This window comes from Vitis riparia, chromosome 19 (assembly GCF_004353265.1).
Source record: "Vitis riparia cultivar Riparia Gloire de Montpellier isolate 1030 chromosome 19, EGFV_Vit.rip_1.0, whole genome shotgun sequence".
NCBI classification, from domain to species: Eukaryota; Viridiplantae; Streptophyta; class Magnoliopsida; order Vitales; family Vitaceae; genus Vitis; species Vitis riparia.
In genome coordinates, this window is record NC_048449.1 from 25,283,477 (window position 1) to 25,298,353 (window position 14,877).

A 14,877-nucleotide genomic window follows, 5' to 3' on the forward strand; every position below is an offset into this window, starting at 1 on the left:
TCACTGAATGGAATTGAATTAGATTAGGCCAAGTTCTTCAAATGAAAAGGTGTGGTGCAGTTTGTTTTACATTTTATTTCATTTTCAATCCTGAAAACGAGGAATTTAAGAGAGAGGAGGTGAGCTGGTCAGTAGAAAAACGAAGACGAAGAGGCGACCTGGCGTGGCATGATTGGGTTCGCTAAGCCTCTTGCCTTGGGGATAACTGGGAAGAAGCGTGGTTGAGATTTGAGAAGCCGCTGAACCTGAATCAGAGGTAGCAGCTCCAGGCTGCAGGCTCCAGAGGCAGAAGTATTAATTTTTTAAGACGCGCTATTCCGAATTCGGAAGGAGATTCGAGAAGACGTGGCAACAAAACAACAAGAAGAAGGAAGTTTAAAAAACAAGGGGACGAAGAAAAATGATTCGAACACAGGCAGTGGGAGTGGGAAAAATTCCACACCCTCTCTCCAGTCACCATAGCGTGAGTCTGAGCCACTTCACCAAACCACTCAGATTCGCATTCTCCCATTCGTTTCCAGCTGTGGCCATGTCCCACGTTCCCCGGAAGAGGAGGAGGAGGAGTTCCAAAAACCCATCCACATTCCTATCCTCATCCTCATCTCTTGATGACAACTTCAATATCACGTCTTCTTCCGCTGCTGTCACCGCTTCTTCCCCGTCTTCACCACCTCCGCAGCCCGAAAAGGTCTCTTTCATCTTCTATTTTTTCCTTTGATGTTGTTCCTGCTTCTTGGCATTGTTTAATTTGGATGGGTTTTTGTCTCAGGAGGAGGAGGATGATGTAAAGAGAAAGGCCCCTGACATTCCCACGCTTTTCAGGAGATTCTGGAAAGTAGCGGCTCCGTACTGGTGGTCAGACGACAAGGTACAAGCCAGATTGCAGCTGGCGGCTGTGTTTGCGCTCACTCTAGGAACCACTGGGATCAGTGTCGGTTTCAATTTCCTGGGCCGCGACTTCTACAATGCCCTCGCCAGTGAGATTTCTGAATTCTCTCCTTCGCTTTATTTATTGATACATGCTGATTTGGTAGTAAATTGCATCTACTTGTTTGGCCAATGCAAGATAAGGACCAAGAACAGTTCACCAAGCAACTCTTGTACTATCTTGGCGCTTTTGCTGGAGGAATTCCGGTGAGCATATATTGCTGCACTTTCTTAGGTATTGCTCGCTGAGTCTTTCCTTCATTACTAACTGCTGCCGGCCGTACCATATTTGCTGAGCAAATGACTTTTTTCTATCCTTTCATTTTTGGCTTTCAACTTTTTTCAATACATGAGAAAATATGAAAAAAAATTGAACAACTGAACTCAAGGTGTGTAAAGCTTCTATCTGGATTTTTTAATTGATTATTTCATTTTTTTCCAAAAATTTGTTCATGTTGTCATTCTTACAAGGTTAATGTAATGAAACTTGGCACCTGTCTGTGACCACTCATGATTCTGTTAAATGATGTTTAAATCCGGGAGTATGCAAGTCAACACCACGTGTCTGCTTGTCTTAGCGGTGACAGCAGCCTAATTTGAAGCACATCTTCGATGCTATCAGATCCTGAGCAGATGATGCTTGTCTCTTTTAGGCAATCTTTGGATTCTGGAAACAATCAGGAAAAGACAATACTGAAAGGGTGCACTAGGTGTAAGAGAATAGAAATGAGAAAGGGAGATGAATCACAAAACCATGTGGGAGAGAGAAATTCAAGTCTTGACATGAGTTAGTTTTGGTTTCATGAGAATGAATTTTTTATTCCTATTTCACATTTCTAATAAGTCATTCAAAGACAGTAATAGATTTTAAACGAAATGGATTTCCCATGCCTGTCCCCAATTCTAGCATTCCAAACATGCTCTTAATTGCTTGAGAAAGGAATCTAGTTTTATTAGGTATTTTTAGCATTTCCATTTTCCATTATTCTTTCCAAGGTCCAAGTGGGGTCTTGACATATTTTTGGAGGGCATTTCTTTTGCAAGTGCTGATTATATGCATAAATATTTTGTTACTTTTTTTTAATGAATATACGGGACCGTATTAGTTCTGTTACTTTTCCTTTGCTTCATAGTGTCATGACGGCTCTAGGCAATTTTCATAGTATCATTGGGTTCATATTCAGTTTCATGTGCTTTTGATCTTTCTAATTTGTATATTGCTTGCTGCATTATCTTTGTCTTGCAGTTCTTTGTGTTGAGGGATTATGCCAGAGAAATTCTTGCTTTAAGATGGAGATCTTGGATGACAAGCTATTACATGGAACGCTATCTAAAGAATTGGACATTCTACAAAATACAGTCCCAATCCATAATTGATAATCCAGATCAGCGGATTGTTGACGATTTAAGTTCCTTCACAGGAACAGCGCTTTCATTCTCTCTGGCATTTTTTAATGCTGCTGTAGACTTGATATCATTTAGTAACATCCTGTATGGCATCTACCCACCGCTTTTTGTTGTACTTCTTGTATATTCAATTGGTGGAACAGCTATTAGTGTTTTTCTTGGAAGGGTAATTTTCCTACCTTTTTGAAATCATTATTTTGAATTTGCAGTGAAACATTATGCAATAGAACATATTCTTACTCCAGTCAATAGGAAATATTTCATCTGTGATTTCAGGGACTGGTAAACCTAAATTTCTTGCAAGAGAAGAAAGAAGCAGATTTTCGTTATGGACTTGTGCGTATTCGTGAAAATGCTGAATCAATTGCGTTCTATAGTGGCGAGGAAAGTGAAATGCAACTTCTGATTCAGCGTTTCAGGAGTGCCTTTGAAAATTTAACCGTATGGATCCCTTGTATTTCTTCTATATGCATTCCCATGATTATGATTTCACTGTTTGCAGTCAAAGGCTTTTTCCTTGAGGATGTCATTTTCTCTTAAGTCCTTTATTTTAGTTTTCATATTTCCTTTCAATTCGATTGCAAGCACTTCAATCCCATTTCTTATTTGAGGGTCATTTTAACATGGTAATAGTATTACATTGTATTTTAACACTCTTCTGGTTGTTTCATTCTCAAATTTTTCTCTCATTATTTTTATTTTCAATGTCATATTGTGATGATATTTGACTGATTTTATCTTTGTTTGCAATCTTGGGGACAGTAAATGAGTTCTTCTGTGTGACTGGAAACATCAGTGATGTGGGAGTTCTTCTGGCTAACTTCAATATCCATATGGATGTTATGACCTGAGAAACTGGATACTTTTGGGAACACAGATGTTTTGTGATCATCAAGTCATTTTTTGAAGCTTTATTCTCCATTTACGAGAAATGGGTAAAAATGTTTCAGCATGACTGGTTGAATGTGTTTGCAATATGTGATTTGGTACATGGTTGGTTGTCTTTGGTGGCAGTTTCCCATTTGGTACCCCTTTGATGAATCCATACACAATGGGCCAGAGATAGGTCCCATCATTTACATGACTTTTCTAGTAGGCAAGCAACAGAAAATATAATAAGAATTCCACTAACCTTGGCATATAGGAAGCATATATGGAGACCTTTAATAAAGCTAAAAAAAAAATACAATCCCACACAAAGTGCTAACTATCTGTGCCCTCTCCACGAAGTCCAGTCATTTAAGACTAGAGAAAATATATTAAAAACCCCACTAAATATGGTGCAGCCTTGGCGTGTAGGAAATATGCATGCAGACCATAACAAAACTTACAAACCCAAGAGTTTGCTCAAAGAGCTGACCAACCCTGCCCTTCTTGTGCGATACATTGATTTAAGAGTGGTGAAGTAAAATTGGAGTTTTGTTCTTCTTATTTATGGTTTGGACCATGAACATTTGTATGACAAGGAATGTAAGTTTGTCCCATATAGTTCTTAGTGAGGGGAGGTTAGTAAGATGGAATGATGAGATGTCCAAGTTTGAGTAGGGGGTGGGTTGGAGAATGACAGCTTACATATCGAGAGTCCTAGATTTAGAGAGAATCTTGAGAACCAGGGAGCATAAGCATTTTTTGTCTTCTTCTTGCTGAAAAAATTGGAACATGAAGTAGTCTCAATACTCATCATGTGATGATGTGGATGTTTTTTATGCTAACATGTGCCTCACAAACATTGGTGGCAGGGGTGAGCTACAAATAGGATCCAGAGGGGGCAAAATGAAAGAGATTGCATTTCGGGGGGTGGGAGGTAATTTCTCTCCAAAACTGAGGTCATAGGATCAAAACTTAGTTTTGCATGGTGAATTTTTTATTTTTCAGGGGGGCTTGTGCCCCCTCTAAGCCCCACTTGAATCTGCTAGTGATTGGCAGATCCCCCCTGCATATCATTCTAGTCAAAACAAGTTTAATGTGTTTCAGCCCTGGTGAGCCTTCACATCAAGCTGACATACCAAGATCTTCAAACCAGTTCCTATGCACTCGGTGGTGAAGGGCTGATTTTACCACCTAGATGTACTATGCCCATTCACCCTTCCCTGCCCACAGACTCAAACCTCTGTTCTTAAGTCCAACTCTAAATGCAGAAAGATGAATAACATTTGAGGGGGTGCATGTGATCATTAGGAGGCAATCTCTTTAGAGGAATTTTGATTCCCAATAATGGAAGCGAAGTAGCCTTCCCCTTAGATCCACAAGGTGTGACCTGTACTTGGAGTTGGAAGTAGGGGAATTCCCTTGGCATGCATGGTGGGTGGGCATCCTTGCCTCAGTGCTGCAATATGTTGGTATGGAAGAAGGTATGGAGATGGCAACGTGGTGCTTCCTTGTGGATATGGAAGACACTTGGTGTCATGCTAGCAGAGAACTGCTTTGTCTATGTGACACTATGTTGTCGAGATGGATAGGCATAAGGTTTCAGCACATAGGATCTGGTTGTTGTGGTTTTTTGGCCATGCTGAACATCTTTCTGGCTTCTCTTAGATTTTATTGTTGGTGCTGCTTAGTTTAATTTGAGGAACAGTTCATCCAGTGCAGTTGCATTGCTCCTCGCTCGTCCGAGCCACCCACATGCTTTAAACTAGACACATGGCATGCAGAGAATGTGAGAAATTAATGAAGTTAAGATTTTAGTAAATTGGCAAGGGAAAGATATTTGATGAACATCTACTCTCATAAATTGATTGCATAATCACCTGTTGCTTTCTTAATTGTCCTAATATGAAGTCCCAAAGAATGGCAAGAAAAGGTTTGTCATCCTCCCACCCCCAACATCAACCACCACCGCCACCCCCCAACCCACCTACTCACATATGTATGTACAACCAAAATAAACAAGGGTAATTATCATTTTTCAGAATAATGAAAGTACCAAAGAGTATACAGCCTTGACGTCTTCTTTTGGGCATTTTGACAATTGAAGATTGTTAAATTGCACTTTTTTTTGGTTGCATGTACCTGCCTGTTAATATAGAGGTCAGACTTGATTTCTTGTTTGTCTTTAATAACTTTGTTATTTTGGTATGCATAGGTTATGTTACTGGACACATTTTCTGGGTCCAATGTCACAAGGCTTCTATCTCAACATACCTTTATATCTTTATATGATCCATCTGACTTCAAATTTTCTATTTTGCAGCAATTGTTGATTTCTTCCAGAAATCTAGAATTCTTTACCAGTGGCTACCGCTACCTTATTCAGATTCTTCCAGCTGCAGTTGTTGCTCCGATGTATTTCTCAGGAAAAATTGAGTTTGGTGTCATAAATCAGTCTGTATCTGCTTTCAATCACATCCTTGGTGATTTTTCCCTCATTGTATACCAGTTTCAGGCGATAAGTGCCTTCTCAGCTGTCATTGATCGACTTGGTATTTGGTTTTTCCTTTTATCTCCTGCATGTTTTGTTTGAATTTACATTTTTCCAACCAAATAAACTTGAAAGGAGATTAGTTAGTTCCTTAACTTGCTACTAAGTGAACAGATTTTCTAGGTCCATCCTATAAGTGATCTTTGTGGAGAAGGTTGAAACATAAAATCAAGTACAACATATACAGAAAACATGGATCTGTTTTTCACTGGATAATTGAGATACTTATCATTCTGAACATTAAATTGCATTAATATTGTCCTGGGACAAACTTACTTCAGTTAATGTTTTTTGAGTTGTCAATTTTCTTATTCCATTTTGCTCATCCATACTAGCTAGCTATCTGCAATATAGTGAAGGAGAAAGCTGTTTCTCTTAGCTCTCATTTGTTGATAATAGCTGTAGTGCAGGAAAAAATTATCTCCAATAACGAGTATGCACTTTTGCAGTCAGTGAATGATCTAATGTTATGTGAATTCTAAATGAAAGATTGATTTTCCTTTTTGATGCTTAGCAGTATTACATGAGTGGAAGTGTCTTGCTTGTATCAATATCTATATTTAACAGGAAAAATACTGCTTTTTCTGCTTGAGCTTCTTGACCTTTTAATATTGGATGTAACTAATGCATCTTTGTTATCATCGCACATATGCCTTATGGTTTATATTTCCATGTTATTCTTTTCCATGCTCTTTAATTTCACACTCACTAGTAGTATAAAAGAGAAAAGTAAAAGAACATTGACTTCATTTCCAGTAAGGTAGATGAATCAGGACCTGTGATACCCGGATCCTTCAATTTCACCCAACATATGCTTGTTGACATGAGATGACACGGGGGTGGGTATGGGATTCTTCTTTTTTTTTTTTTTGATAGGAAACGACAAAGGAATATATTGATAAAAAGGATGTACAAGAGAAGGATGAGGAATCCTCCCACCAAAGAAAAACAAAACTACAAGGAATCAAATACAAGAAAATACAAAGTAAAAACAAGCAAACTCTTTATTTTATGGGATTCTTCTTGGGCACTCCTATTTTATTTTTGGGTGTGGCTATTTGATTTTTTCCTTAATATTCTTTTATTCTTTGAACTTTCTTACTAATAATTACATTAAAGAAAAAGAAGAGTTAGCTGAAAAGTGAATTTTTGTTGGAATATTTAGGAATCAGAGGAAAAAAAGGGAATAGAGGGAAAAGATGAGGGCTTTTAAATAGGATATATTCACTTCCAGTTATTTTTAATTAAAATTTTTTGTGTCCCATTACCTGTGCCTATTTTTTGGATCCTTTTTAGTCAAGTCGCCATATCCTAAAATTTGAGTTGTAAAGGATTAGACACCTAGATACATGCCCACATCCAACACTCATACCCAAACCCATGCAACATAGATTAGGGCAAGTCTGGGTTTCAAACTAGTTGCAGAAGCCACCTCAAGAGTCATGGTAATTGGTCAATATTTGGATTGCACTCTAAGTTGACTCAATACAACTTATAGACACAATAATTATCTGTTTGACCCAAAAATGAATCTTCTCTTAGATCCAGTTCTGAAGCCAACCTGTTTAAATTGGAGAAGCCAAGTCCATCTGCATGTTTTAATTATATATATATATATATATATAATTGAAGTAGGCTTTTTCTTATCAGGTATAGCAAGCTTGTGAGGTGGAATAGGAAAAGTGGATGAAGGAAAACCCCTTGAAAGAATGGATGAATCTTTGAGGTGAAAGAAAATTTGAGACTAAAAATGGAGGACTCTTTTACAATCTCTATTTGTATGGATGGCTAAATCTGTGATGGATAAGAGAGTCCCTTTCCGATTTAATTGATAAATTGGAGGGAAGTTGAGATGAGGCTTTCATGGCTTTCTTTTCTTTTGTCTCTTCTCTAGATGCAACTCATATACTTTGCAATACATGTGATATACACCCCTTTTTTTAGTATATTTTCCTTATAAAAGATATAGTTTTAGATTGTTTAGGTTCTTTGTTTGGGGAATCTAATATAGAAAATCATTGTAAGCTGCACTGTCAAGATGATTATCTAGCATTATAATGAGAACATATCCCTTTACCAGTGAGGTCTGAATGAAGATACTTGGCTTAAGGGAGTGTGGGCAACTGAGGGGAGCACATTGAGGGTCATAGAAGTGACAGGGTCACGAAGAGCCCTATAGACAACACTTTTGAGTCTATACTTTATAGCTGCCTCCCTTGAAGGATAGTTCTGAACATGTTCTGGATCTTTAACTTAGTATTTCCTTGGGGGAAATCTCTATCGGGGTCTGCAAAAATTACTTCTTCTAAAGTTTTTCTTGAGGTTCTACAAATAAACCTCCAAGAGTTCCTAACCAAAAAGTAAAATAAAATAAAAAATCTATGGGAGTTCTTTTCTTTGTGAGGTTAGGCCTTTCTTTGAAGAAGGTTAGTACTAGGTGTTCTTTTACAAGATTCTTTTTTTCTGTTAGGATTAGGATGAATATTATCAATCAACAAACACCTTATGCAAATTCATGGCAGATTATGAGTACATTACTCACATGTTACAATTTGATTCATTCATCGATTCTTCTTAAAACACTGAGACCATAAAGGTGGCTTCCACTGGTTGTGTAATGGACACATAACTAGTTCCATTAGCTTTAGATTTGACCATGAAATCAAGACTCTCAAGCCATCCCACCTTTGATTGAGGTGGAAATTTTCCAACAGCTCAATTGAGAAAATACATTGGGCTCTAGGATTTCTTCTTTGATTATGTTCTTTTGGTAGTCCTTGTATACTTCTTGTGCAAGTGGCTAATGCATGCGGGTTGGGTCCCCTTTTTATTATGCTCCTTTAAATATATTATTTTTGAATATAAGAAAAGGATGAAGGTGTTATTAGACTCATTTTATATACAGTGTCTGGTGGGGCCTGATGCAGTTCATGCATATATTGCCCAGTGGACCCCACTTCAATAGTTTCTGTCATGTCAAGTTGCATAGTGATCTTTACATTATCATTTTTCATCTTTCCAAAGGCCACTTGGTCACCACCACATGCTTGGCCTTTACCATGAGTCATTATGGATCAAGGAACTATTAGGCCATGTTCACTTTATTATTGACCTGTGAATATAGATGTTCAAATGATTATACATATAAAGGGGGTAGCAACAAGTTAAAAGCTTCATGTCTTAACTACCTGATTCATGACATGAATCCTATTTTGCTGCTTAGCTCTATTGTTGTCATATCTTCAATTAGATCATAGGCCATGATTTTTTCTTCTTACCCACCTTGGCCAACATTTTTTAGGCCTTACTCTTTTCCTTGTTGCTCCTCCAACTTGACTCATATTATTCTTCTTTACTAGAGCAGTTAGTTGAACATGAACTGAACATCTTAGGTGACTATATCTCCTGTTGTCCTCCATGGGGGTTACCTATACCTTGTCATGAATAAGTACATTATGCTCATTTTGTAGAGATGTTTTTTGTTCACTGTAGAGACTTTTGTGCCATAAAGCATGGTGAGCTTTATAGCTGTTGTATTATTTCTTTTCTTTTAGTTTTATAGGAATTTCACACAGCAATCTAGAAGCTTTAACTACTTCTCAGGGCTGGGCTTGGTATGGAAAGCGCTGATTGCAATTGGAAGGAGCAAAAAGGAAAAAGGAACTAGTATTCTCGATAATAACTCCAATGGAGATAAAAAAAACTTTTACTTAACTTGAGCTCTAGGTTGGCTACCTGAAAATTCATTTCTTATAGAGCTTAGGATCCTCTTGCATCCAAATAAGCAGAGAAAGGTTTTTTCATCTTCTTTTTTTCTTTCACAATAATGATGTTTGACTTTTGTAGGTTTGTGATTGACTGTTGAACTATTATTTGATGATATGCACAATATGTAATATAATTAAATGTAAAAATCTCTTGAAATATTGTTATATAATTAGTTATAGAAAGTATTGGTTCTGGAGCTTTGAATAGAGTTGGGTCCTTTAAAAAATACTAAATATTAAAGGTTAGTTTATAAACGGAATACCATAAGGCAGCCTATTGTTTACATGTGTTTTTTTAGGAACTATTAGATATTTTCCTTTTAATGGCCACTACTTTCATGGGGATTCATAGTTGGTTAACTCAAATGGATTTGTAGACTAAAGAGGGCTTTGGCTGTGTAGGAATTTAAACATTTTATCCTTCTTGATCTTGTTTCTTTGTAATGCCACTATGTTATTGCTTTCATTGTATTTGTAGTTTTCATGTGGCTTTTCTTCTTTCTGCAATGACTTGTTTGTCCTTGCCTTTTATATCATTGTTCTCCAAAATAATTTATGTTCCCCATGTTAAGCTACCAATTTGACAAAGTTTTAAAAGGCGCAAGGTGCACCTAAGGTGCAAAAGTCTCCTACAACTTAGGTGCAAGGAGCAACACAAGGCACACGCCTAAGTGAAGTGAAATGCAACCTGTGATGCGTATTAATTTTATAAAATATGATTCAAAATCTAATCCAATAAGTAAAAAATTTAAGATTCCAAACATTTAAAAGAAATATTCAATAAAAAAGTAATGAAATTATATAAATTTCAATATATAATTTGAAATTTCAAGAATAAAAGTGTTTAAAAAGGAAGAGCAAAGTAGATAAGGCATACCTCTTCAATAAGGCGCAGCATGTCTTGGCAAGCGAGGTGCTATAACTAAGGAGTGGTTGTACCTTGAGCCTAGGTGCGCTTTAAGCGTGCCTTTTATAACTATGTTTGACCCAAAAGGTTAAACCATTAGGACCAATAAAGTTTATCAGGTTTCTCAAGCTAGTTCAGAAACCCTATATCCTGATATTTTTATTATGTCATGAATTGGAGCTCTTCTGTGTAAACTTTGGCCATGTACAATGTTTGTTCTGCTTTCCTGCCAATCCAAATCCTCAAGAATTTTAAGTACATATTACACTATGTATGTGTGTATTTCATGGTTTACTGGCTTGTTTCTGCACACTAGCATTTTGATGTAGTCAGTACCAGTTCCTGGTTTAGTAATCCTACATGACTTTTAATGCTTTGTTGGTTAGATGTCTTTGAATTGAATAAGTACCTACCATGATTACTGTTTTGATATCTCCCATGTATGTAGGTGAATTGAATAAATACCTACCATGATTACTGTTTTGATACCTCCCATGTATGCAGGTGAATTTGATGATATTCTGGATAACAGCAGCTCTAAAGATCTCTCTGACCCTTCAGAAGAAATTAATCTTGTGTACTATGATGTAAAAAGTTTGACCTTGTTGGAGTCTAATGGATCTATGGCCATGGATAAGTGTCAAAAGTTACTTGACATTGAGAATTTGACTCTCCTGACACCAAAAAGTAAAACTGCACTTATTTGGGATTTATCGTTGGAGATATATGAAAAGGATCATTTGCTGGTTAGTGGTTCTGTTTACATTTTCCATTCTAGGTTGGTAAACTTGTCAATGAAGCAGTTATTCACTTGTGTATAGCTGCATTAACAGGTAACAGGACCTAGTGGGAGTGGTAAGACTTCTTTGTTACGAGCTCTGGCTGGTCTTTGGAGTACTGGAAGAGGAAAAATCACATTTTCTGTGAAAGGTGATGAAGATCCTCTGCTGGGAGCAGCTCCTCTTGAAGCAACTCCTTCACAAGATACATATCCGGGAGTTGAACAACCCAAAAACAAAGATTCTAGAGGCATATTTTTCCTTCCTCAGAGACCATATATGGTTTTGGGAACACTTCGGCAACAATTGCTATATCCTACATGGGCAGAAGATGTAATTCCCATGACAGATGGTGATGAACCAGATGGTATGTAGTTTTAAATTTAATTTTAGAGAAAAGGGACAGTTGATGGTTAGTTTCTTAAAAATAGAAGTTTGAAAGAAGAAAAATCTTTTGATTTATAACTCCTGACTCTCTCTATATAAAAAGGTTTCTTATTTCAATCAACTGAAGATTGCAGAACTGTTAATGTGGATGTGAATGACCTTTCAGGCTCAAACAAAGCTCTAATAGGAAAGATTTGCTCTAATAGATTCTAAACTACTACCAAAACTTGTCAGAGTTATTAAAAAGAATTCTGTCACTAAAGAAATGAACTTGAATCTAACTAACACATGCAGTTTTCTTGTGCGTATTATGCTGTAAAAAGTAATCATGAACCTTATGTGGTTGCAAAGATTCTGGCCTAGTCAATCTTTTTCCACCTATTTCTTAGGTTTCTGTTGATTTCAACCTGATAAATTTGTTGTACCTATTTCATTTCTATTTGTTTCCCAGCCTAGTTTGGTGGTAGTGAGCTTAAAACCTCATTGAACTTATGGTAGGGAGGTTTAGAGGAGCCTAGATCCATTTAGTTGATCAGGATAATGTTGATAAACATAAGAAATGATGATTTAGAGATCCAGCATTTGGTGGAGTAAATAAGACTTTATTGAAGCAACTTTGTCTCTTCTGAAAGGAAGGAGTATTCTATAGGAATGTTGTGAAATGCAAAAATGGATAGTTTGATCCTGGTTGGTGAAGTTGTGAGGTGAAGAATCTGTATGGGATGAAGATGTGGAAAGTCACAATAAGAGGTTTGGAAGATTTCGGAGTGCATTTGTGGTGTGGAGAAAAGTGCCTTTATGGCATGATAAATGGTGTGAGGGTTTCCCCTTCGCAAACAATTTCCAGGTCTCTTTCCTATTGCTTCTTCCAGGTGGCCTTAACTTGGCGGAATTTTGTGCAGAAGAAATAGGAATACCTTCGGAAACATCCTTCTTTGGAGAGGTGATGCTTGGGAGTTTGGTGGTGAAGGATGTGGGTGGGTGAGGAGGGGAAAATTTTTTATTTGGAGAAGTTGTAATTGTAATTTTGTGGTGAAAACTCCACGCCATAGTGGAAGGTAGTGAAAGTTGCTTCTGGTGAAGCAAAGTATGGAAGGTGGCTGCATCTAGAGTGGCATTTATCCCTTGGACTGCAGGAGAAGACAAAATTGGTACCATTAACCTCATGGTTCGCATAAGGACAACGATTCCTGATTGGTGTTGTAATGCAAAAGCAAGGAGGAGAACCTCAGGCTTCTGCCTATTCATTGTTTAGTAGCTTGGAAGTCATACATACATTACTTCTCCATCACTTGCGTGAAATGGGTGGTTCCAAGGTCTGGAACTTGAGATACCTATCTCTCTATAATAAACTTTTAGGGTGTTTTTTTGAGTGGCAACATTCTTGAGGTACTGGTGGCAGGGCATTATTGCTTTCTATATGTTTACTTCCAGTTTGCAAAGCTTGTTTTCTTTTGGTTGGTATTTAGGATGCACATGAGGCTTGCCCCTATCTTTTATGTTATACAGCATGCTAGTCCTGAAGTTAGTTTACATAAGATATACTATTATGGGCAGATTGATTGCTCTCTTCAAGCCATGGGAACCGTTCCATGATGTTGGCTGCTTAACTTTTTCATTGTTCAAGTTTCTTATTTTAAGATATATAGTGCTTGCTAACTTTTCCACAGGCACTCTTCCTTTCTTGATGGGGGTATCTACCTTGGAAAATGAGGGAGAAAATCCTAGGAAGCCCACAACAGATGATATAATACGGGTTCTAGAGGACGTTCGCCTTGGCTATATACTTTCTCGTTTTAATAGTTTGGATTCCACATATGAGTGGTCCAGTGTTCTTTCCCTTGGTGAGCAGCAACGCCTTGCATTTGCACGTCTCCTGCTTTCAAAACCAAATTTGGTTCTACTAGATGAATCCACCAGTGCCTTGGATGAAGCTAATGAGGTATGAACAGACGTTTTTTTCTTATCCTCTCATCCTACTATGCATGTCTTGTGACCAAATTGGTCCATGGACTGACAAATGCAGCTGATTTTATTGTCCTTTATTTTAGAAGGTCAAAGTGTATTTGTTCAGGTAAAGTACCTTCCCAGTTTATTGAAGTATGAACTATGGACATCAAAATAGATTTCCAGGCACTATGCATAAATATGGTTAACTCCTACTCGTAGCGAAGCCCACAACATTGAACATTTCAGACAGGGAAAATGCTAATTTACTACATCAGAAAGAAATATTTTTGTCGGTGGCAAAGGATGAAATTAACAGATAAACAAGACTTGGTTTAGATTGTTTACAAGATGTAAGATAAGAACTCTGGAGAGTGCTGCAGATCATAGACAAGGTATTATGTTGGATGAAATGTTTGTAAATGGAGAAATGACAATTGAGTCCAGAAATTATTGCTAGAATTCAAGCCACAAGTTCCAAACAATACCTGGTTTATATGGATGCTTTCTTCTTGTGCACTTCATTTCAAGTAATGACCATAACTGCCTTCTTGCTAGTTTTGCCTCCATTAGGCCAAAAAGACCGAGTCTTTTTAAGTAATGTTAGCATAGCAGCTCTTCACATTTTTTTTTTCTAATGGTTGTGCGTATTTTGCAGGCTCACTTATACCAGCAAATTGAAGCTGCAGGTATAACATATGTTAGCATTGGCCATCGAAGAACCCTTTATGGTTACCACAATAGGCGCTTACATATATCTGCAGCAGATCCTAACAGTACACAACGTAATTGGTACATTGAGCCCATCAATCAGGACACCATGTACAATTTGTCAAAGCTGTAGGTGCAGTTTCTTGGAAGTCGAATCGCACATTTTAAGGTGGCACATTGTCCTCCTGGAAGAGGATCAGGTTAGAGGCAAGGAACCATTCTGTTAGGGGACTTATATAACAGGATGCAGTTGTAAATGGCCAATCAAATTTGTCACATGCTGCTGCTCTGTTGCATTACAACTATGGTCTCCACATTTTGTGCTGCCACATTTTATAACTGCTTTGTTTAGTTCTTTGATGTTTAACAACACCTTGTCAATTACAGCATCACTCATTTACACACATTTCTTTGCACGGGCCTCCTGTTGAAAGCTTTAGCATGAACCTAAAATGTGTTGTTGAGAGTTGGAATTAGAATTCAGAATAATTTGTTGTCATTGATTTGACTGAGTTGTAACTTATTTATACAAACCATATTGCTAGAGGAGAAAGAAGGGAAAAAAAGGGAAATAGACTAAGGAAATAAAAGAAAATTCTTACAATTGCTCTAACTTTTCCATCTTAC

General features: G+C 37.4%; 1 protein-coding gene across 1 annotated transcript; it reads left to right on the plus strand.

Moving 5' to 3' along the window:
- Nucleotides 1-47: 47 nt before the first annotated feature.
- On the plus strand, nucleotides 48-14,753 carry LOC117909567 (ABC transporter D family member 2, chloroplastic). The gene is made up of 10 exons (XM_034823622.1): nucleotides 48-688; nucleotides 770-977; nucleotides 1,067-1,134; nucleotides 2,174-2,500; nucleotides 2,611-2,775; nucleotides 5,525-5,753; nucleotides 10,931-11,172; nucleotides 11,260-11,572; nucleotides 13,263-13,534; nucleotides 14,198-14,753. The coding sequence occupies exons 1-10, from the start codon at nucleotides 401-403 to the stop codon at nucleotides 14,381-14,383; spliced, it is 2,298 nt and encodes a 765-aa protein (XP_034679513.1). The 5' UTR covers nucleotides 48-400; the 3' UTR covers nucleotides 14,384-14,753.
- The last annotated feature ends 124 nt before the right edge of the window (nucleotides 14,754-14,877 follow it).

Coding starts and splice junctions, on each gene's coding strand:
- LOC117909567 (XM_034823622.1), top strand. CDS start 401: ATGATTCGAACACAGGCAGTGGGAGTGGGAAAAATTCCACACCCTCTC. Junction 689..769: donor CACCTCCGCAGCCCGAAAAG/GTCTCTTTCATC, acceptor TTTTTGTCTCAG/GAGGAGGAGGATGATGTAAA. Junction 1,135..2,173: donor CTTTTGCTGGAGGAATTCCG/GTGAGCATATAT, acceptor TTTGTCTTGCAG/TTCTTTGTGTTGAGGGATTA.